We start from the raw sequence: 25,148 nt of genomic DNA, 5'->3' as shown, positions 1-25,148 counted from the left end.
TCCACCAGTGAGCTCAGAGGAAATGCCAGACGTTTGAGAGAGGAATTTAAGTTTTTTTTTTAAGAGAGAGAGAGGGAGAGAGAGAGGGAAAGGGAGAGAGAGAGAGAGGGAGAGAGAGGGAGAGAGAGAGAGAGAGATAAAGAAGGGGAGTGGGTATCAACAGTCCTCCCTCCTGTAGCCTCTTAAAGAGACAGGTACATTATTATAATATACACATGCTAGAGACCAGGGGCTCCATATTGAGAGCTAGTTTGAAAAAATGAAAGTGGCTGAGATCTACTCATGTCTGTCATTACATACAAATGAATCCGCCGAATTTAACCACTTTTTGCTTAAACATGTTTCACATCAACAGCATGTCAAATGAATGTTCTGAATGTGCGTTCCAAACTTCTATGTGTCAAGCTCACATAACACATCAGAACATCAAAGTCGTACAACACATGAACTATTTTGACTCGTGACTTTTGTTTCTGAAACGTTGACTTGCTATATGTGGTAATGTAACCACAAACCCATGTGTTACACTTCACCTCCACCGCCCCATCATGTTATGGGCCACGTGTGGATAATAAGTGCATTCACTCTTCCCTACAGCTAGCGAGACGACACTGTATCACTTGAGTCCTCCAACTTGTCACATTGAACTGAAAACCATTTGCATAGTCAGAGACAAATCTCCCACAATAAAGTCCAGTGTTTCTGTTGAGCCCTCCGCTTCACTTGCCTCTCGGAGCAGGACAGTAGACTGTACTATATCTCAAAGTCGAAACACCCTCTGCATTGTGCTTTTCTCGTCACTATTATTCATTGTCTCCGTTTGAGTATGTAGTGCTGAGACATGGCCGTGTGCCATGCATCCTCAGTTGACTTCCACCAATAATCACTTGGAAGTATTTCGACTGGTATATAAGCATTTGACGGCGTTTGCAAATAGCCATTGAGTCAGTCTTGGATCATAGTTAGGATCATTACATCAAGTTTCCAGTCTTTATGTGTGCCCCCCTTCCCCTGTCCACGGTGGCCCCCTTCCCCTGTCCACAGTGGGCCCCCTTCCCCTGTCCACAGTGGCCCCCCTTCCCCTGTCCACGGTGGCCCCCTTCCCCTGTCCACAGTGGGCCCCCTTCCCCTGTCCACAGTGGCCCCCCTTCCCCTGTCCACGGTGGCCCCCTTCCCCTGTCCACGGTGGCCCCCTTCCCCTGTCCACAGTGGGCCCCCTTCCCCTGTCCACAGTGGGCCCCCTTCCCCTGTCCACAGTGGCCCCCCTTCCCCTGTCCACGGTGGCCCCCTTCCCCTGTCCACAGTGGGCCCCCTTCCCCTGTCCACAGTGGGCCCCCTTCCCCTGTCCACGGTGGCCCCCCTTCCCCTGTCCACGGTGGCCCCCTTCCCCTGTCCACGGTGGCCCCCTTCCCCTGTCCACAGTGCCCCCCTTCCCCTGTCCACAGTGCCCCCCTTCCCCTGTCCACGGTGGCCCCCCTTCCCCTGTCCACGGTGGCCCCCTTCCCCTGTCCACGGTGGCCCCCTTCCCCTGTCCACAGTGGGCCCCCTTCCCCTGTCCACAGTGGGCCCCCTTCCCCTGTCCACGGTGGCCCCCCTTCCCCTGTCCACGGTGGCCCCCTTCCCCTGTCCACGGTGGCCCCCTTCCCCTGTCCACAGTGGGCCCCCTTCCCCTGTCCACGGTGGCCCCCCTTCCCCTGTCCACAGTGGGCCCCCTTCCCCTGTCCACGGTGGCCCCCCCTTCCCCTGTCCACAGTGGCCCCCCTTCCCCTGTCCACAGTGGCCCCCTTACCACGGTGTCCACGGTGGCCTGTGGTCTGTTACATCGGATGCCATAGTCTGCCTGTGCTCTAACAGGTCTGGAAGCCATGGGAGAGAAAGGGGGGGGTGGGCGGGGCGAAGAAACAAGCCTGAATATTGTGTGTTATAACTTCCTGTTCAGGCAGGAAGTTATAACAAACCTTGGAGTCAGGTGGCTGAGTGGTTAGGGAATCGGGCTAGTAATCTGAAGGTTGTTGGTTCGATTCCTGGCTGTGTCAAATGACGTTGTGTCCTTGGGCAAGGCACTTCACCCTACTTGCCTCGGGGAGAATGTCCCTGTACTTCTACTCTACGCTCTGGATAAGAGCGTCTGCTAAATGAATAAATGTAAATGTAAAAATTTAAATAACACACTTTAGTGTGAGGAGGCAACTAGGAATAAGTGATGCCCATTTCTGCAGTGGTACTGGAGCCCTGTTGGAGTGCAGGAGAGTTCCTGGTGTTAAAAAGAGCGCCCTGGCCCTGTCAACTGTCAAGACTGCGTGATAAAACGCTGGGGCTGACTGACAGCTCTAAGGTCTCCGAGTCTCCTGCATGAACCAGCTCGGCCCCATTTGAATGTAGCCAAAGTGTATGCAATGGCCGGAGATAAGCAGGCCTGTGTTTGCTGATGAACACTGGAAGACACTCCAGTGTACCGTCATGGCTGCTTTGGTGGTGTGTGTTTTCACAGCAATCATTTACACACACACACCCACACACACACACAGAGAGACGCACTAGGTCTCTCTGACACACACACACATGCCCGTGCACGCACAAGTACCCCCCCAAAAAACACACACCATCTTCGCCCATTGTCCCAGCAACATACATATTACAATACATCACTGCCATTTATAGCATCATCAAACAGGAAGTGCTTTTAGTCATGTGACAGGAAAACAGGAAGGTGAGACACGCAGTATGTGTTCCCTAATCTGTTCAACAGTGTTTGAAAAAGCACGAGTTACATTTTAAATGACGGGGTCGAATGTTTGGAGGTTGGCTATGGTTACAACAGTGAGGTTTGGGGATTTGAAATGCTTATGCTTACGCCAAATGCATTTCACATCTAATGTGTTGGCATCACTTGGCAAATAAACTGCATTACTAGTCGACTGACCATTAGTTGTACACAATGTAGACAGTGTGTACTGTACCCTTGCATAGGACTAGTTATCCATTCCAACACAGTATCAGCCTTGCTCCCCATCACATGAGGGGCGTATGGTGTGGGCGAGCCTTCTGGCTAGGTGGCGGTTGTGGAAACTCTTAACAGGCTTTTTCCTCTTCGAACAGACCGGCCCTTCTAAATCACTACTGAACGGGGGATGTGGGTCATAATGACCTCAGTGATAGATGTTGCTTCTGACCTAAGGGGGGGGGGGGGGGGGGGTAAGGGAGGGAAGGATGGAGGGAAGGAGGGAGGGAGGTCCTGGTAATGAAAAAGTATTAATGATTCTACGGATGAGGGCCTCCATCACGCTAGTAGGGCCTTCTGTAGGATCCATGTTTATTATTATTATAACATATTATTATTAAGTATCTGCTGAGAGTCCGATTGGTGAGAGTCTAGGGGGTTGTTCCCCCTTAGGAACGGGGAGTGGAGATGTTTTAACGATATTCCTTTCATGTTTATTCACCATAACGCATGACAGTCTCCGTTGTGTATCGCTAAAACATTTCAATGCTCCTCTTTCACTAATGCAAATTTAATAGGTCAACTGTTGCCAGCACTGAGGAGAATAACTGGCTTTGACATTTTACATTTCCCATGAGCCCTCACTTCCCAGATGGCTTTTTATAGACCAGACCAGTTCCATGTCAACGGCGAGTTTTACAAATCCACTTCGAAAACGGTTAGGGAGTGATAAGCACCTCTCCAGTCCATTTAACTCTTTAAGGATGGACAACTAAGACAGCGTGTCCGATATAACCCCACACTCAAAACGTGTCTCCAAGGACTAACCAACATTTTGGCGTGAACGATGTGACTGAGTGATGATTCGGAGTTCCATGTTTGGAAACGAGGGTTGCCTCACGTTTTGGGAGCAAGCTGTGGACGGGGCTGTTAGAGACCTCCCCTCGTCTCTCTGCTGAAGAGCTAACCCAAACACACACTCCCCAACACAGTGTATACAGTAGAGGGATCAGGTTACCAATACTCAGTGTGTGTGTGTGTGTGAGAGAGAGAGAGAGAGAGAGAGAGAGAGAGAGAGAGAGAGAGAGAGAGAGAGAGAGAGAGAGAGAGAGAGAGAGAAGACAGAGAGAAGAGACAGAAAGAAAAATAAATAGTTGATATAGAATGAGATAGTTGTGTGGAAGACCATGCATGAAGTGTGTCTATGTGTGTGTGTGTGTGTGTGTGTGTGTGTGTGTGTGTGTGTGTGTGTGTGTGTGTGTGTGTGTGTGTGTGTGTGTGTCTGTTGGCTCTCTGGGAGTTCAGCCCTGCTGTTTCGCGCTGGGACGGGGCACCTTGGGAACGGATGGCACAGGGATGAGGTCATGAGAAACACTGGCGAGGACAGACTCCCTGTAGCCCATCTAGAGCAGCCCGGCCCAGCTGCTGGTTCCCTGTCTCACCCCCCCCCACACCCTGCCTGTCTCACCTACCGTCTGACAGTCTCACCCCCCCCCCACCCTGCCTGTCTCGCCTACTGTCTGTCAGTCTCACCCCCCCCACACCCTGCCTGTCTCACCTACTGTCTGTCAGTCTCACCCCCCCCCCACACCCTGCCTGTCTCACCTACCGTCTGACAGTCTCACCCCCCCCCCACCCTGCCTGTCTCACCTACTGTCTGTCAGTCTCACCCCCCCCACACCCTGCCTGTCTCACCTACTGTCTGTCAGTCTCACCCCCCCCCACACCCTGCCTGTCTCACCTACTGTCTGCCAGTCTCACCCCCCCCCCCACACCCTGCCTGTCTCACCTACTGTCTGTCAGTCCCCCCCCCCCCCCCACACCCTGCCTGTCTCACCTACTGTCTGCCAGTCTCACCCCCCCCCCACACCCTGCCTGTCTCACCTACTGTCTGCCAGTCTCACCCCCCCCACACCCTGCCTGTCTCACCTACTGTCTGTCAGTCTCACCCCCCCCACACCCTGCCTGTCTCACCTACTGTCTGCCAGTCTCACCCCCCCCCCACACCCTGCCTGTCTCACCTACTGTCTGCCAGTCTCACCCCCCCCCCCACACCCTGCCTGTCTCACCTACTGTCTGTCAGTCCCCCCCCCCCCCCACACCCTGCCTGTCTCACCTACTGTCTGCCAGTCTCACCCCCCCCCCCACACCCTGCCTGTCTCACCTACTGTCTGCCAGTCTCACCCCCCCCACACCCTGCCTGTCTCACCTACTGTCTGTCAGTCTCACCCCCCCCACACCCTGCCTGTCTCACCTACTGTCTGCCAGTCTCACCCCCCCCCCCACACCCTGCCTGTCTCACCTACTGTCTGCCAGTCTCACCCCCCCCCACACCCTGCCTGTCTCACCTACTGTCTGCCAGTCTCACCCCCTCTCTGTCTATGCCTGTCACCCTCTAACTCACTCTGTTCATACCAGTCACACCATGCTCCTACATGCTACCAATGCCACCTACTGCAGAGGTATGTCCCTGCATGTCACTGTTTGGTACGTGTTGTGCAGTGTGGTCATCAAGGAACGCCCCCCCCTCTCTCTCACCCCCCCCCACCACCACCACCATCACCACCACCACCACCATCACCACCACCATGAGATTGAGTCTCCAAACATCACAGCCAGGCGTTTCTGCTATGACAAGCTTTTTTCATTTCTAGATAAACCCTTTGGCATACTGAGCTACTGAGGCAGTTTGTCACAACAGAAGGCCCGAGGTAGCAGCTGTATGGAATGGGCTCCTCTGAGACCGTTTTTCTGTTCTTAGCATCAATTTAATTTACTACTAAATCTACTTTAATGTCCTGCAGGTGAACTTATCCTGGGCCTCCAAGCTACTGCACCACACTCACACAAGTACATAGATCATACATGTATACGCACAGCTTGCTTTAATTCACATGTTGAGTGTGAGACTGTAGTTCTGTAAGTAATGAAAGGAAATTTAACAAGTCAAAAGAATGAACTAATAAAACCAGATCAAATCAAAGCAGTGGTTCTGGAAGAGTCAACCTGGAAGAGTGCTTGTGACAGACTAGTGCCTGAATACACGGCTGTTAAAACTGCCATAATTAGAGGGGTTTCCGAATAAATGTCATGAACGCAGTCTGAACAATGAGTATTATTTGTGACAGACGATAGTTGTTGATGATGGTATATTGGAGGCCAGTGCTCCTGTTGTCACACCAGATGATGCTGTTATACTGCCCTCTTGTGGTCCTCCAACAGCATCGCTACCCTCCCCGAATTTGCTCAACAGAAACCCACAATATCTCCTACTATACCAAGCGCAGTGAGGGTATAGTAGGAGTCAGGTGGCTGAGCGGTGAGAGAATCGGGCTAGTAATCCGAAGGTTGCTCGTTCGATTCCCGGTCATGCCAACTGACGCTGTGTCCTTGGGCAAGGCACTTCACCCTACTTGCCTCGGGGGAATTTACATTTTACATACATTTAGTCATTTAGCAGACGCTCTTATCCAGAGCGACTTACAGTAAGTACAGGGACATTCCCCCACATTACCAGCCCGATTCCCTCACCGCTCAGCCACCTGACTCCCTACAGGGAATGTCCCTGTACTTACTGTAAGTCGCTCTGGATAAGAGCGTCTGCTAAATGACTAAATGTAAATGTAAATGTATAGTATACAGAAGTGAAGCTACACAGAAACACCACGATTCAAAGCTAAAACAAATATCAGTTTATTACTGTCTTGCGTCGTTACTTTACATATTTGTCTAAAAAGAACCACGATCCTTCAATCAATGACACAAACATAACGATGTCACGGACATGACAACCATGGAAAACTCCCAGAAATCGTTCTGCTTTCGAAACGTTCTTTGGATTCAAACCCATTGGGATGTGTGTCCTATCGGGTTCGCTGACAGCAAGGAGGAAGACAGAGGATTTTGAGACCCTGAATGGGCCCTTCTGCCTTCCTTTTTCCTTCTCTTGAACATGACTGGTGAGGTATGAACATGTGCTCCTCTACTGTGCAAAGCTCTGTTCGCTTTGGGCATCGAGGAAAAGTTCTGTTATAAAGTTCTGTTGGTTTGTAGAAATGGAGGAGCTAGATTCGCTCCGAAGCATAGATTGCTGCTTTGCATCCGGCCTGTATGACGTTCTTTAGAAGCCAATAGCCCGGTACCTAGAGCAGGGACAGCGAAAGAGTCGCCGGTGAAAAATAACCTCAAGACTTAACATCAACTCAACATGCTCAACGACACGTCAACCAACCTCAACACTGGGCTGAAAGCGTAGTTAATTCCAAAGCGTTTTAGAGTTTGTAAGAGTTACATAACTCTGTTTGTGGCGTGTGCACGGTGCAAACTCACTGATTCAGCGTTGTGTTCCAGCGCAGTGTCATGGTGGGCCATCTCGTCGTCACGGAGATCTTTAATCAGCTAGAGCAGAGGCACAGCCAGGGGCTCCAGTCACCACAGGATCATGCCAAAACTGAATCTATACATACTGTGTGTGTGTGTGTGTGTGTGTGTGTGTGTGTGTGTGTGTGTGTGTGTGTGTGTGTGTGTGTGTGTGTGTGTGTGTGTGTGTGTGTGTGTGTGTGTGTGTGTGTGTGTGTGTGTGAGAGAGTGTTTGTGTGTGTGTGTGTGTGGGGGGGGGGAGGGTGGTATGTATGAAGGCACGTATATATACAGTATTATCTACATACATGTACATACATGTATATCTATAACATTATTGTCAACTGAATGAGGTGGGAGTCAGATGGCTGAGCGGTTAGGGAGTCGGTCTATTAATCAGAAGGTTGTTGGTTCACTTCCCGGCCGTGCCAAATGACGTTGTGTCCTTGGGCAAGGCACTTCACCCTACTTGCCTCGGGGGGAATGTCCCTGTACTTACTGTAAGTCGCTCTGGATAAGAGCGTCTGCTAAATGACTAAATGTAAACATGTGTAGCCCTGGACTGGACTCTCTGGGACTTCATTGGGGGTACATAGAAACAAGCGGAAACTAGGGTGAGACCTTCATACTTTCGTCTGTGGCCGCCAATTATAATCTGGAACGTTTTATTGTACATTTGTATTTCTTCGTTTTTTAGAGATGGTAGAAAGTGGAAAGCTGGTGGGGTCTGAAAAGTGCTTGTTGTAGCTTTAGCGTACTCTACAAGGGCACTGTCTAAGTTGACACTCTCCTGCTAATGCCCCCGGTAGTATTTCTAGACACAGCAACAGGCAATGTGCGTGTGAGTTTACTTGTGTGAGTACAGGGAGGAACACAAGGTGAATCTCTTGCCAAATGGATCAGAAGGTTACACTGTGTGCCCCTGTGCATCAGCACTACAACGCTTGCGTCGTCCGTGTACATACACTCACAAAATATTTAGGATGATTTTAATTATAACAAAATTATTTTACGACTATGATATGCTTTGATACAATATATATTCATGTAATATGGTAGTTATGTATTGACATTATAAGAGTGTTATTAACCTACTTATTACACACGAGCTGTGTTTAACGTTTTGGTGTGTTTTTTTAAGTGAAGCTTCCACATTGGTCACAAATACACTCTGTACGTCACTTACAATTCCCAAGCATGTGTCAGATTCAATTATGTAAGTGTCATGTGACTTCGGTCTATGGGACTGTCACTTTGGTGTTAGATTCTATCTGTGTGTGATGAGTGTGACTAGCAGGGGGGTGATGATAGGGTGTCTGTGTGTCTGTGTGTGTGTGTGACAGACACACAGACCTAGAGTTTGTATGACAGATAGTGTGAGTGAGTGTGTGTGTGTGTGTGTGTGTGTGTGTGTGTGTGTGTGTGTGTGTGTGTGTGTGTGTGTGTGTGTGTGTGTGTGTGTGTGTGTGTGTGTGTGTGTGTGTGTGTGTGAATGAATAAGTGAGTGAGTGAGTGTGTGTGTGTGTGTGTGTGTGTGTGTGTGTGTGTGTGTGAGTGAGTGAATGAGTGTGTGTGTGTGTGTGAGTGTGTGTGTGTGTGTGTGTGCATGTTTGTGAGTGTGTGAGAGTGTGTGAGTGAGTGAGTGAGTGAGTGAGTGAGTGAGTGAGTGAGTGAGTGAGTGAGTGAGTGTGTGTGTGTGTGTGTGTGTGTGAGAGAGTGAGTGAGTGTGTGAGTGAGTGTGTGTGTGTGTGTGTGAGAGTGTGTGTGTGTGGGCCTCACCAGCAGCAGCTTAGTGTACTTCTCTGGGTCTGCCTCCATGAGTTCTCTGATCTGACTGTTGTAGTGCTCTGACACGCTCTCCTCCACTGCTGCGGTGCACGCCATCGCCCCCTCCTTCCCTAGCAGGGCAGAGGATGCTCCTACACACACACACACGTTTGTTTTTATCCCAGTGGGTCCCGACCATTCACTTTCATTTGAAACTGTGTTCTCTCTAACCACTAACCCCTAACCCTTAATGTCATTCTAAACCCAACACCAAATCTAACCCTAAAACCCTCTGAAAGAGCCCTTGATCCCCACCGAGGTGGTTAGACCGGCTGAGATCCCCGGCAGGGGTGGGCCTCTTACCCAGGGCGAAGCCAGCGATGTCCCACAGAGGCAACAGGGCAGTGGGCCGGACGCGGTTCTCCCCCAGGATCTCATGGAACGTCTGCAGGTGGCCTTTCTCCTGTTCCCACATCTCCTGCAGGGATAGGGACGTGCGACCATTACAACACTAGATCATCTCCTGCAGGGAGAGGGACGTGCGACCATTACAACACTAGATCCTCTCCTGCAGGGAGAGGGACGTGCGACCATTACAACACTAGATCCTCTCCTGCAGGGAGAGGGACGTGCGACCATTACAACACTAGATCACCTCCTGCAGGGAGAGGGGCGTGCGACCATTACAACACTAGATCCTCTCCTGCAGGGAGAGGGATGTGCGATCATTACAACACTAGATCAGTATTTTCTGTTCAGCTTACTGTCTTTGGACTGACTTAAGAGTGTGTGGAGGGGGGTTATAGACCACAGCACCAGACCACAGCACCAGACCCTCTCAGGAGGGGTACAAGGGTATAAAGTCCAAGGGGCTGAAAGGTTTGCACTGCATGTGTGTTTTACTCTCACCACACTAGAACTTGGAGATATTTATTTATATATACTATGACTTGGTTTAGAAAACGTGATTCCTTTTTTGTGTTTGGGGGGTAATCAAACCCAGAATAGCGAGCGGGCCGTTTCCAGAGCCTCGAGGCCAGCTGGGCTATCACCTGGGCTATCACCTGGGCTATCACCTGGGCTATCACCTGGGCTAGAGGCCAGCTGGGCTATCACCTGGGCTATCACCTGGGCTATCACCTGGGCTATCACCTGGGCTAGAGGCCAGCTGGGCTATCACCTGGGCTATCACCTGGGCTATCACCTGGGCTATCACCTGGGACATCACCTGGGCTATCACCTGGGACATCACCTGGGACATCACCTGGGACATCACCTGGGACATCACCTGGGCCAGGACCGTCTACCTGTATGATGGTTCGTGCTGATGTCTTCCCCAGCACGGCCATCTGTCCGGCATAGATGCGGCTAGCGCCGAACTCCCCGGCATGGTCCACGCGCAGCATGCGGTGCAGCATGGCCCGCTCCTCGCCGTCCAGCTCCGCGGGTAGAACGCCATGGTGACACGACGCCCCGAGAGACACTACAGCTGGGGTAGACACACCATGACACGGGGACACCATGACACGGGGACATGATACCATGACACGGGGACACCATGACACGGGGACATGATACCATGACACGGGGACACCATGACACGGGGACATGATACCATGACACGGGGACACCATGACACGGGGACATGATACCATGACACGGGGACACCATGACACGGGGACATGACACCATGACACGGGGACACCATGACACGGGGACATGATACCATGACACGGGGACACCATGACACGGGGACATGATACCATGACACGGGGACACCATGACACGGGGACATGACACCATGACACAGGGACACCATGACACGGGGACACCATGACACAGGGACACCATGACACAGGGACACCATGACACGGGGACACCATGACACAGGGACACCATGACACGGGGACATGACACCATGACACGGGGACACCATGACACAGGGACACCATGACACGGGGACACCATGACACGGGGACACCATGACACGGGGACATGACACCATGACACGGGGACACCATGACACAGGGACACCATGACACGGGGACATGACACCATGACACGGGGACACCATGACACAGGGACACCATGACACGGGGACATGACACCATGACACGGGGACACCATGACACAGGGACACCATTACACGGGGACACCATGACACAGGGACACCATGACACGGGGACATGACACCATGACACGGGGACACCATGACACAGGGACACCATGACACGGGGACACCATGACACAGGGAAACCATGACACAGGGACACCATGACACAGGGACATGATACCATGACACAGGGACACCATGACACGGGGACTAGCTTCTGGCCTTCGTCGTGTATGGCACAGTACAGTAAGTAATCATAATAATGTAATCGTATGTTCTTGAGCGGACACTTGTGGATTCAGCAGAATACAATGGGGATTACAGGACATGCAATTTTTGTAGTTCTAAGAAGAGCTTGCAGCTGTTATATTGCATCTGGCCCAGGATGCTTAGATGGAATCATTAAAAACTGATTTAACGAGTTATATGAAACTACAGTAAACCATTGTCAATAGGTTTTCAGATTGCCTTCTAATCGTCAATCGAACCAAGGCTGCCCACTGAATTGACCCTTAATTGACATGACATATTTTCTATGGCATCACCACAACCATTCATTCAGGTGATCCCGACTTTTAATCATTTGATAGCTGCTCAAAATAAACACAAAAACTAAGGGTCAAACTATTATTGTGATATCAAGCATGCTCTTTACAAACTGTACAAACGTATGCTGACAGGTCATGCAGCTGCTAAAGCAGTCGTGCAATGCCGTGCAGTGTTATGACATCTGTTATGAAACGGAATTGCTTACCTTGGTCATTGGAGCAAAGTTGCCGTGTTGGACAAAACGCCCAAACTGCTGATTTGCTTATTAATACGCGCGGTTTCAGAACCTTGTGCATTTTAGGGTAACTTAGGGGGTACAATACTTCTTAGTATGTCATTGAAGTGACACAGCAGCGCCTGAGACATCTGCTGTAGCGCAACAGAAAGTGAGGCGCTTGTTAGTGACGTCGCGATAGAACGATGAGTGAGACTGAGCAAAGAACTCTTGGCCTGAGCCAGAAGTCTTGACTTCTGAATGGAAACCAAATGTTGGCATTTGAAAATAATTGACTTTATGGTAAGAAATGGTGGATAGGTGTGCTTGGTAGGAATACGCATTTCACATTTTATGCCTCCACTTTGTTGCCATGTCAACTGAGTCATGTGGTGCCATGAAAAAGTCCGGATAATCCACGCGTCTTTGTGTGCAGAAACAAACCTAGGAAAGTTTAATATTAATAATAAGCTTAACCTTCTACATCATCAGATTGCACTGATCATTTCTAATCAAAGTTTTGTCTAAATCAGTTTTGAAAAACAGGGGGCAGTCTTGGGCTCAAAAGTATTCTGTTGATGTGACTGTGGAAAGGATGTCTCTGACACTCTCACTCAGTTATGATTCTCTCTCTCTCACACACACACACACACACACACACTCACACACACACACGAGCATAAGCATGGCACCCCTATCATTTTATCATCTCTAGAGCTTATCATTTATCATCTCCCGTATTAATATTTCCTCATTTTGGTGAAGCACCAACCCTACCTTGTCCAGTTGAATCAAACATCTGGTAACCAACTATTTATCAATGGAATCATGTTGGTTCAGGGCTCAATCCAACACTGTGGTTCCCCAAATAGGTCCTGACTCATTTCTATGATTTCTGGTCTTGTATGTCACTCAAGTACTGTCTAGCTTTTAATTGTGTTCAGGTAAAGTGAACCAACATTGTCTGTACACACGTGTATAGCTTACTGTCTGGAAACATTCCTGTTGCTTCATATTGACCGGAGGCATGTGAGCCCAAACCATTTATGGGTTAACCACATGGTTAACCACCGCTGATATGGTCGGCTTGCCCCTTTTTTGAGGCACCTCAAACATTGTTATTGTTATGACTGAGGCTACAGTTAATTATTTATTACATAAGTTCACAGGTGCCACAACCCTCACTGTGCTCTTGAGGGAAAGGGTGGTTCTTATTTGTGGTGAGAGAGAGAGAGGGAGGGGAAGAGAGAGAAAGAGAGAGCGAGCGAGAAGAATGAGCAAAGAGATCAAAAGAGATAGGAAGATAGAGAGGGGGCATCTGAACAGTAAAAATATAGGTCAAACAAGATCGTTTGGGGGGTGAAGCGATAAGGAGAAAGACAACGCTGTTTTGTGTTTAGGTAAAGAGAGGGACAGTAGGGAACGTCAGTGACACAATAGTAGAGACAGAAAACAGGTGAGGATCATGTGACGAAGAGGAGCATCATGGCGGCGTGGGCTCGCAGAGGGGATTGGGACCAGGACAGAGAGAGAGAACACCAAATCGGTTTGGAATGCGGCCCGCCACTCCAGGGTTTTAGGTGAGGGGGTGGAGGTTGTGGGGGCCGGAGGCGAGGGGGGGAAGGGGGGGGGCGCCGCAATTTGAAACACGGCCTCCCCACCATCGGTATGGCGGTCTGCTCAATGTTGATTGTCTTGGTGTTACACAACATTCGGTCTCCCTGCCAGAAGTTGTGTTCTCCTGGGGCAGACTGGGCAGAGAGCATGCTGGGTAACAAGCTAAGGAAGACTGTTTAGACTACTCGACTGGGTTGGAGTGGGTTTCCTTCTTTTATCCTTAAACAAGCAACGTTATGCAAGTGTAGCCGATGTGAATTGATGACCTCACTCCTCGGGTGTGAATGCCATCCAACCGGGCCAGCGGAGAGAGCCAGCTGGATCGCACTCGTAAGTCAGAGGACCCGAGTTTGAGTACTATCGAGGGGTAGGATAGGGGGGAAGCGACACTGAAGAGAGACTGTTAGACAAGGAGGAACAAGCTGAAACGTAGATGTTGATATTGACACGGACAAATGATACAGGCCTTTCTACAGGCTGCCCATAATGTAGTAGCCAGTCCTACTCTAGGTAAAAACTTGCATGTGAAAGTCTGGAAAGTCGTAGAATTGCTTGATGGTCAACAGAGCATTTGTGTTGATAGTAACTGCTGAAGGGTACCACTTTATCTGTTTGTGGTCCCTGTCTGAAGAGAAGCCGTTTCTCCACTTTTGGTACGCGACAACCAGAGTTACCGCTGCCACGAATTTGAGAGAATTATCCAGTTATACAATCGCTTTGTGTTCAGCTCAAATATTGTAGTTACGGAGAGGAAATGTTTCAAATGGTATCATGATGCCTCTCTGGTTGCTTATCAAGGAGATTTTTTCTCATTTACCAAGTCTATTTCAAGATACAAGTACCTACATTATCTGACTGAGATGAAAGACTGAACAACTCTTGGTGGACAGTTGTATCAACAGACAGCTCATGCCGTAGTTAAGCTTTGGTCTGACTCAAGCGGTGGCGAACACGCTTCCTCGGGGGGGGGGTTCAAAATGGCGCCTTTCAAAACAGCCTGGCAACATAACAAAGGAAGGATCTGTCCATCTGTACATGCCACGGTAACTTCTCACCAAGCAAATTCCGCCAGGGTTTGTCTAAGGCGGCTTCAACCATACCTTTGAGAACAGTTCTATGAAAGCAGGTGCAGGGTTTATTGGAGGTCACTACTTACAGTCGATACGGAGGCACTTCAGAGCACAACTAGGTAGGGTATTTGTCTCTCAGATGTTAATCACCTCAGTCTACGAATGTTGCCCTTAGTCAACTAACATTCCCATATGCAGTCTAAGCTTTTGAAGATAAATACTGGAATTCTGAATGCCTAACACCGCGTTTTGACAAATTCATTAAAAAAAAATATGTATTTTACATCTATAGCCATCCATGTCAATTTTCCTATTTCTTTCAAAATAACAGATGCTTTATGTTGTAATTAATCATTGTTAAGGTACAAATGTTGGTTGGGATATACAAAAAGAGAAATTGTTAACACGTTAGAAAGAAAGAAGATTCCCACCGAAAGATCCCACCCTTTGGTGACCTTTTTGGTGACATTTATAGAACTGATGTTGTTGTTCTAAACACTAAAAACTGTCTCCCTCAAGACTTTTTTTTGTACATGAACCTCTGCTTTTTCCCACTCGCTGTTTAAGATGACAACAGAGGATAAATCTTGTGCAGGTTGGGCTCACCACAGTCTCATACTTGGCGTTACCTTGGTAACAGCCCACACTCCTGACCTCCTGCAGTCACTCATCGACGCTTTCATTCTTTGCAAGTCCTTCCTGAAGTAAATAACCCCTAAATTTCCATTTATCCATTTATCCAAAGTGACTTACAAGAAAGAGCTTTACAAAAGTGCATAGGTCAATGATCATAGTCAACAAAAAGCTGTCATTATAACATTGTTTTCATTTCAGAAAATGTTGAGCAAAAAATAAATGAAGACATAAGACCTTTGATAAATCTCTTTCGATACATGCAATAAAGTTGGATCCAACAATATGTTCCCTATTTTATTGGTCACTGTAAAAGTGTGCTAGCTGACTCAGTCCAGCTGAATGGAACAAGATCGCTATTGTTTCCGCGGATGTTGTTGTGAGTCTACAACTGATCGGCCTCTTCATCCACACGTCTGAAGACGACTACATCATCATCATTTGACCCGGTGCCAGCCTATCTACCTTAAGGCATGATGTTGGAATTTGAATCGTGTTAGACAGAGGGTAAACTGTGTCAAACCATCCGACACACATGCAAAACATAGGGTTGTGGACATGAGCTCTTTTAACGTTCACTGCTAGCAAGCTAAACCACCCGTTTAGGCGAAGCTGTTTCCACGAACGCAGCAGGGCGTCCCACCACGCATGGATGGCTTCCACACATCCCAGTCTCAATCTTCTGGCCATGAGCCTTAACCTCTTGTTTACACGTCTCATTCCAAAAACGACTGAAATCCCCTCTCCCCCACCCCTCTAACCTCTCTCCAACTCGTTGATTCTTTCCCTTCTGGGGTACGGTGCTATGTTTATTTGTCTCCCTGTCTGAGAATGCGAGGGGCAACAACAAAAAATGACTGCATTATTGTGACCAGACTGTTAGTGGGTATCTGCCAGAGAGACCAGGATGAAAGAGGACTTCACCCAGCTTTGGTGCACAACAACTCAGCCACGGTGGCTTGGGACAGCCTGGCCCACTGATGGAGGAGTGGTGGTGGTGGTGCCTGGGTTGTTCAGATGTTTGGAGCCAGAACGATTCTCTTACCCAGTCTAGGTCCGGGCGTGTGACTGTGCATGCGCACGGGAGCGTGCGTTTAGTTTGTTAAAGAATGGGGTAGGGTCGATGTGGGGAGGTTAGCGAGCCGGTCTGAACGAGCTCGGAAGGGTGGACCCAGTCCAGCGTCAGGGGAAAGATACAGGGAGAGAGAGAAGACCATAAGGAAGAATGGAGTTGAACAGAAAAACTGGGGAGAGAGAGAGAGAGCGTCAGAGATACATGGAAATGGGGGAAAAAGGGATGATGACAAAAGAGTGGAGAAGGCAGCCTAAGAGACAGCAACAGTGACCAGAGACACAAGAAAGAAAGAAAGAAAGAAAGAAAGAAAGAAAGAAAGAAAGAAAGAAAGAAAGAAAGAAACCAGGACTATGGGAAGAGAGGGATCCTCAGTGGAGACATGAAGACTGGCCTTGAGGGCCTGGAAGCACTCAGAGCACAAACGTTTTATTTTTGGAGAAACAAGGGCATTGTTTATCCAACCACAAGCCTCCAAGTAGGTGTGGATAGGAATGTAAGATGGAGGACGTGTCCTATAGATGTTACTTTGCCGTATAGACCATTGAAACCATCTCTGGTTATCAGGTGAATGAGATAAGACTGGAGGGTTACACTAAATTAAATCACCAAGACCAAGTAGTGATGTCAGCTTACCTCAAAAACACCATGGTCAAATGCTAAGCATGTTCCAACACTGCCAAATCCTTTCATTGTCATTTATTTAATTCAAGGAATACAATAAACATGGTTTAGAACAGTGCAAACTTGGGTAAGATGAACACACCTGAAACACAAATATTTAAAGTGTTTGTATTTGGCTCAAGATTACCACCAAGTCAACTCAAGTGGCTCCAACATTTGGACCCAACCCTACCCCACTCAGTCCTGAACAAGTCAACGGTTGATGGCACGTGAACCAGGTAAATATAGAAAAACCCATTACCAGTAGAGAAGACTTTCAACTGATAGTTGAGGGGAAACACTTCACATTAAGGTGAAATTAATTGCATTGTAAGTACATAGTGTTACTTCTAGTAAAAACATTGTGGGTAAAAAGAAACGGTTATATAATTAAATTGTTTTATGTGGTGCAGTAGTTGTGTAAGAAGGTCCAGTATGTGGTAGATGTGTAAAATATTAGAGTTTGTAAAGGGGCTGTCAAAGGTTGTGACACCAAAACAAGATGAAACACTAGCAGAAATTCAAGCAAACTCTGCATTTACAAAAATCTTAAACATACTACAGGGCATTAAAATTGTGTTTTAGTCACACTGGATGTCATATTTGGTGAGAATACATGTCAAATTATTGACAACAATAATTTGTTGTAAATTGTCATTTTGGAATGTTTTTAAGTATCTCCCCAGGATGTGGTTTAAATCAATGTCAAATTTCTTGTGTCAGATCCAAAACGGATGGAGATGTCTTGTCCTGTTGTTCCGGATATAACATGAGGGCATAGCAGGAGAGTGGACATGTAGCAGGGGGAAATCATTTTTAACATCCAGATGTGGGGAGCCATCATCATTTGGCAAGTCTTAACATGCCCGTCTGCCTAGTAGGGAGGAGAAAAGACCCTCTCCCAAACTGTGGGAGTGCATGTCTGTTTCTGTGAACGGATATTGTGTGGTCATTCACAGGTATTTGCATCTTAGTCATTGTGCACTCATATCTCTCTGCAATCTCTCTCTCTCTCTCTCTCTCTCTCTCTCTCTCTCTCTCTCTCTCTCTCTCTCTCTCTCTCTCTGCAATCTCCATCTGTCTCTCTCTCTTTCTCTCTTTCTCTCTTTCTTTCTCTCTCTCTCTCTCTCTCTCTCTCTCTCTGCAATCTCCATCTCTCTTTCTCTCTCTCCATCTCTCTCTCTCTCACCTCCGTCTCCTTCCCTCTCTGGATCTACTTTGCTCTTCCTCGCCCTCTCCTTCCCCACCTCCCCCTCCGCCCATCTCTCTCTCACTCTATCACGCATCTTTTTATTTCAGGGTCAGGATCAGGGTCAGGAACTGAAGACTGTCCATAAATGTTTTCTATGATGCTGATGTTGAAAATCCCCCTATCTGTTTAGACGGGTGTCCTGGTCCCTCTCATGGCTTCACCCCCAGACAGTTCTACTCCCTGGATCAGACTACGAGGAGCCCTCGAGACTAGCACCGTGTTGTTACTGGAAAGCCAAAGCGTCACGGCCTAACTCTCCTGGAATAAACAGGAGCGTATGGAAGCAGTTGCCTGATTTACGGCGTGTTTGTTCCTGTATCTTGCGGCTGAAGGGTACTGTACAGGGCCTTGACTTGAGGTTGAGACCCAAACGTTTGACCTGTCTTGCAAAGAGAAAGACAGACAGACAGACAGACAGACAAACAGACAGAGGGGAAGGGACATCGAGAGAGAGACAGAGAGACAGAACAAAGAGACTGAGAGACTGAGAAAGAGAGAGAGAGTGAGAGAGACAACTAACGGTGCCCAGCAGTTCTTGGAATGCCGATGCCTAGAGTCACTCTAAGTCTCTCTCTCACACACACACACGCGCACACACACACAGGTTTACAAAAACAGACGACTGACTTGACTTGTTGCATTCCCCATGACAATGCCAGAGCAGTTATCCTGCATTAGTGCAAATGCATTTAAACCATTGGCTCGCTCACTGCATAATGGACACAGATCCATTTTATCTTTTCACAGGGATATTTACACACGTAATTGTGTAAATACCATGTACAGTATATTTACTCTATATCCCGCTATGCCATACTTCATGTTAGAGTGTGTTTTGTGTACATTGTGTGTATGTGTTTGTAAGGTGTATAATTAACATTGGCATCACATAGAACATTCAAATGAATGGATCGTTACCTAGCTCAACACACCTGATTCAAATGAATGGGTCGTTATCTAGCTCAGCAGAAGCCTGGTAACGACCCATTCATTTGAATCAGGTGTGTTGGAGCAGGGAATCATCTAGAACCTGCAGGGCAGGGGGCCCTGAGGACCAGGGTTGAAGGCCACTGCCCTAATGAGACAGTTCAGTTCCCCTGTATCCACATGCAGTACACAATACTGCTGTAGACTCAGTCCAACACAGGGGTGGGCAACCCTGGTCCTCATGAGCCACTGTCCTGCATGTTTCAGCTGTTTCCCTGCTCCAACACACCTGATTCAAATGAATGGTCATTACCAGGCTTCCACAGAGCTTGATAACAACCCATTCATTTGAAACAGGTGTGCTGGAGCAGGGAAACAGCTGAAACATGCAGGACAGCTGCCCCTGAGGACCAGGATTGCCCACCCCTGGTCCAACAGTAGCTGCAGGACAGATCGGCATCATGGCACGATTATCAACTTTGAAGTTACATTTTGTTTAACCCTTGTGCTGCCTTCAGGTCATTGTGACTCACCTTTTGCACCATAACGGTGGGTCACAATGACCTGAAGGTAGCACAAGGGTTAATTTACCAAACTTTCCAGCTTGGTGTATTATATCCCGGAGAATGTGCAATGTGGGAAGTTTGTGGTAAATTTGTGGTAGTTGTTTCTCAACAGTGCACATCTGAGGTGATGCATTAAATCAAAGACGTAGAACAGAGGCAAATCTAGACTCAGTACTTAGTACACATCCCTCTAAATGTGTTTACGCTCACCACTAAAGAGGGTCACCGCAATCGACATCTTGAGAGTGAACATTTGTCCGATGAAGATCTTCAAAACGTTTTGGTGTGAACGTGAATTCTACACTGCTGACTGATATGTTACTGTATTTCTGAGCAAAAAACAACATTGCTTGTGCAACCCAAGGTTTACATTAACAAACCCCTTCAGGATTACTGTCTTGCACATTGCACAATCATCTTAAACCTCATACATAATTCATATATTATTCTTGCATAGTACGGTTGTACTGTACAGCTCTTCGTTTATTTAAGCAACAATCATTTTGCAGGTTTTATATTCTCATCATACTTTTCGTTACCTTACTGTCAATTGTTCCACTTTCTATTTATGCCTTTTACTACAGTACTTGTTTTGTCTTTCGTTATATTTCTATTAACTATGTTTATTGTTACACCACCTACCAAAGCTAATTCCTCATATGTGTAAACCTACTTAGCAATAAACCAGATTCTGAATTCTGAATTCTGATTCTGATGTGCACAAACAAGCCATTTCCTTCCCATGGAGTGATGGCAAAGTAGGTTCCTCTTTGGGGATTGGGGATTTGGAAGGAAGGGAATGGGGAACTGGATAACTACACACGGGGGAGGAAGAGGAGGAAGAGGAGGAAGAGGAGGAAGAGGAGGAAGAGGAGGAGACTGGTAAAGTCAAATTCAGGAAAATACAGACCGAAGCAGAGAGCAAGAGAGAAAGAAAGAAAGAAAAAGGTGGGTGTTAGGGTGGGGTGTTCACTTCTGTAAGGGAGCTGTTGTCGTGTGGTGACCACAGTACACGAGGGGAGCAGTGGAGAGAGATTGAGGCGGGGAGGAGAGACAGAGAGGAGGGCAGAGAAAAATCGAGAGAAGGAAAGGGTAGGAAAAGGAAAGAATATCCTTCCCCCCCCCCACCTATAAGCGTCGTGGGTCGGCCTGCCCACAAAAACAGGACACAAACTGAGAGCGGTACTCATTACTCGACCGGAGTGTGACTGAGACAGAACAGATAGTGCCTGTGTGCGCGTGTGCTCACCAGAAACCCTGAGTCAGCGACGGGAACCTTGAGAAATACTGAAAAAATAACACACACATCGAGAGAGAGAGAGAGAGAGAGAGAGAGAGAGAGAGAGGAGAGCTGCAGAGAAACACGATATAATACCACACACACACACAACTACAATTACACCTTGAAAGTATAACGGAAAAACACACTTGTATCGGAGCACTGAAGTAGTGCACACACATTACCTCAGAGAGAGAGAGAGAGAGAGAGAGCGAGAGATAGAGAGAGAAAGAGAGAGAGGCACACACACACACTGACAGAGAAGGAGAGAGAGAGAGAGAGAAAAGGGAGCGAGGCGAAGAAGAGGACTTTGCCTCTTCACCTGGAAAACCCTCATTTTGTCGAAGGAAGACAGGAGTCTCCCTAAAGAAGAAAGCAAAGAAGGGACAAGCGGAGGAGGAGGAGGAGGAGGAGGACGGGAGGAGGAATGGATGATCTCTGCAGCCTCAGCGGTCTGGATGCGCTCTGGGTGAGTGAGAGAAACGAGGGGGGGGAGAAAGGGACAAGTCATTCTTTTGAATACATTTTTTCAACGAATCCGAAATTATTACAAAGATTACTTCTTTGTCATTTCATCTTTCCATATCAAGTTAAAAAGTGTTTGAGTGCAGCGATGGAAGGACAAATGAACAGTTCTATGACAGCATGAATTCTTTACCAGTGATGAACAAAGTCTTGTCATGCATGGGCAGGTAGACAAGAGAAAATATACTAAGTGAGACTTTGCTCTGTTCAGGGTGAAAGTGTGTTTACTGTCCTATTCCCTCTGTCTCCCTGAGGTCAACGTTTTTCTCCACTCTCTTCACCCCCCCCCCCCCCCCCTCCCCCCCACCCCCACCCCCATCAATACCACACGCACACAATCAATACAACTCAAACTTTGATTGAAGGGCGCAACGAAGAGTAGTATGTAGGAAATGTGTTCACCAGACAGTTCAGTTTTCTTCTAAGATTAGGGGTCTCCCTGCAGATACAGCACGTACAGTAGACATCTATGTGTCACACAACATTGATACATTTCTACAGTTACTGACCGGTTTGTAAGTCCTGAAGACTTCCCCTAGTCTCATTTTGCTGCACCAACCCGGTATAAATTGACTGGAAGATCCTTGTGGAAATGTTCATCTGAATATTGATGCATTGTAACCTGCTGTCTAGACTGCACTGTAGTTCAGAGCAAAAACCAACATTGCTTGTGCAACACAAGGTTAGGGTTAGGTAAGGTTATCAATTGAATGTGGACAGTATATCTATATTGATTTGTTAACAAATGAACTCAACCATATTGGTGATGTCGTGTACTCAAATGCAGTATGAGAATGATTAACTGAACACTTAACTGAAGACTTCACTGGGGTAAACTCCACTTGAGAAAACATCATTCAATAACCAAAACCTACCATCCGTAAAGCTGTTTGAATATTGTTTTAAAACAAGCAGGGCTGTATCAAACTCCTGCAACATGTTATCTTTCCGTTCATATTGAACTCTTGCTCATTAGCAAGGCTTTGCAGAAGGTAACATTTCTCAGTGACTTTCCTTAAACAAAAGCAGAGCGCTATTAATAGACCATTTACAATACCCATGTGTTCATGTGAAGTATATAAAGAGCTGATGTGAATGTCTTAAAGTTGTGTAATTTAAAAAAATAATGATTATAGGATCAATTCAGCTCCAATAAGTGATCCTTATACTCCACATTAAGGTTACATGAACTACCATGTAACGTAGGCCTAGCAATAGCAATAGTAAAACATTGTAAGTAAATAGGAATCTATGAATAGTTAATTATATTTAAAAAAATATAACATAGCACAGATTGGAGAGAGCTGTAAGGGATAAGTTGATGTTGTAAAGGGGCAGTGAAAGGTTGATAAGATCAGTTTTAATGTCCAATTACTCCTGGAAAGACCAACCTCCACCATACCCAGATTCACTTGTGTGATATCTTGTAGCCTACCGCTAACCGTAACGAATATGTAGCAGTGTACCTTGATGTGGTTACTGTTGGTATTGCTGTTACGTAACCTTAATACGTTATCTACACCAAACATCAGTTAGGCTTGATTATTGTATTGCAACTGTTTTTACTGACTTTCGATTTTTTTCGAATTTAACATTACCTCTTTATGAGTGATTAACTTCTGCATGATCCTGATCTAAACCGACTTTGGCTCTTAAACTGTAACCATCGTATTCAGGTTCATTCTCCGCGCGCAGCCCTTGACCATCTCTGCAGTGTACTCATCCTATTGTGACTGTAAGTGGCAAGTTGGTGATACCGTTTTCCTTTCATTACTAAGAGTGCAGTCGTTAGCGAGGGCGATTTCACACCCGCACGCTAAAATGTAGACGCGGCTGTACAAGTGCCAGTTGTTGCCTATGCCTACAGAGTTGAGACTATAGTCCTCATCTATAGCGGGGTATTGATGTTCCCAGTGGAACAAGTGTGTCTTTACCAATCCCACACCGGCAGTGAACAGAGACATATTTCAATGTCATTAAGTCAAATATTTATGCCCAAACCATAACCTGTCTGTTACTATGACTAACTACACATTCAAACCATAACCTGTCTGTTAATATGACACATTCAAACACATAATGTGCTGTACAGACCACAGAGTTAGCAGGAGATGATGGGACATCATAGTCTAGTGTCACACACACACACAACACACACAACACACACACACACAACACACACACAACACACACACCCAACACACACACACTAGTATGTCTACGTAAAAAATAACAACATTAACACATACAGACAGTACACTAACTGAGAGCAACACAAAATCAACACACACACACACCCATCTACAGTAAACCACAATGACTGTGTCCCAGGAGTCCCCGTTCTAACCGCCCCTCCACACCCCTCATCACCGAAATAAGGAAGTGAGTGGGAAAATCACTCCTCCAGTTTGTCATGTTCACTTCCTGTGGCCACCCCAAAATATGTCCAAACCAGGAGATGTCACTTAGAAAATTGTCCCCTACTTAACCGCATTGAAAAATAGATGGGTAGCTAAAAGAATTCCCCCTCCATGCCGCAGAGAACAGGACATGGTTCTAAGGACACGTTTCAGGAAAGATATACGAGAAAGGTGATTTAAATGAGGAAGGAGAGAGATAACATTTACTGGTCAGCCATTTTTTACTCACTGATGAGTTTGCACTCATTCATCTCAAACCAGCAAATGTTCACACACACATTTACACACACACACACACACTCACGCACACACCCACGCACGCACCCACGCACACACGCACACACACACCCACACACCCACACACACACGCACACACACGCACGCACACACACACACACCCACACACACACGCACACACACACACGCACACACACACACGCACACACACACCCACACACACACACCCACACACCCACGCACACACGCACACACACACCCACACACACACGCACGCACGCACACACACACACACACACACACAAACATAGACACTCACATCCAGACGGCATCAATCCGTACCATCTGGGCATGACTCAATAGAGGTTTACTGTAAAGTTCTTTGTGCAAATCAACATTTACAACCTCCCATTGATTCAACACACCAGTGACAGTTTCCGCCGATACAAAAAGAGATTCCCATCCGGAGTGACTTCAATTCCCGTGTCCAGCTGATCATGTGACTCATAATGAAACAGAAAGGACCCAGTCTCAAGCCACAACTTCACCAGAAATAGCACCCTGATTCCTCCACAAATAAATGTTCTTCTCTCCACCGTCTGCACAATCTCTTAATGACAACAAAAGAACAAGATAGTGACCACTGGTAACACTTATATGCTGAGGGGAATGTTTAGGGTTCGTGAGAAGTGAAAAATGGGAAAGATCCTTGCTGAACATGACATCTGAACGGTACTTTGAAATAAATCTAACCCCCATGTGCTCACCTGTGGTGTTGTGTGTTCCAGGACTGGAACCTGACGTGGTACACACCCCACCCAGACCTGACCCAGTGTTTCCAGCACACTGTTCTGGTGTGGTTCCCCTGTCTGTACCTCTGGCTGTGTGCCCCCCTGTACCTCCTGTTCCTCTGGTTCAGAGATCATGGACGTATCTCCATGTCC

The 25,148-nt window shown here is 47.3% G+C and overlaps 2 protein-coding genes across 2 annotated transcripts in view; one reads left to right on the top strand and one right to left on the bottom strand.

The window, feature by feature from the left end:
• Window positions 1-6,618: 6,618 nt before the first annotated feature.
• On the bottom strand, window positions 6,619-12,100 carry LOC136940801 (5-demethoxyubiquinone hydroxylase, mitochondrial-like). Its single transcript, XM_067233114.1, has 6 exons — window positions 11,935-12,100; window positions 10,375-10,556; window positions 9,431-9,545; window positions 9,080-9,219; window positions 7,271-7,339; window positions 6,619-7,083 (listed from the first exon to the last, which is right to left on the bottom strand). Exons 1-6 carry the CDS (start codon window positions 12,023-12,025, stop codon window positions 7,006-7,008), a joined length of 675 nt encoding a protein of 224 aa, XP_067089215.1. The 5' UTR covers window positions 12,026-12,100; the 3' UTR covers window positions 6,619-7,005.
• A 9,349-nt stretch (window positions 12,101-21,449) lies between these two features.
• Window positions 21,450-25,148, top strand: part of LOC136938133 (multidrug resistance-associated protein 1-like) — a 17,856-nt gene continuing 14,157 nt past the window's right edge. Inside the window, exons 1-2 of the mRNA XM_067231397.1 lie at window positions 21,450-21,491; window positions 24,993-25,144. Coding sequence (XP_067087498.1) covers window positions 21,450-21,491; window positions 24,993-25,144 — 194 coding nt within the window. The remainder of the gene's footprint in view (window positions 21,492-24,992; window positions 25,145-25,148) is intronic.

This window comes from Osmerus mordax, chromosome 3 (assembly GCF_038355195.1).
Source record: "Osmerus mordax isolate fOsmMor3 chromosome 3, fOsmMor3.pri, whole genome shotgun sequence".
NCBI classification, from domain to species: domain Eukaryota; kingdom Metazoa; phylum Chordata; class Actinopteri; order Osmeriformes; family Osmeridae; genus Osmerus; species Osmerus mordax.
This window is presented reverse-complemented; position numbering and strand designations above follow the sequence as displayed.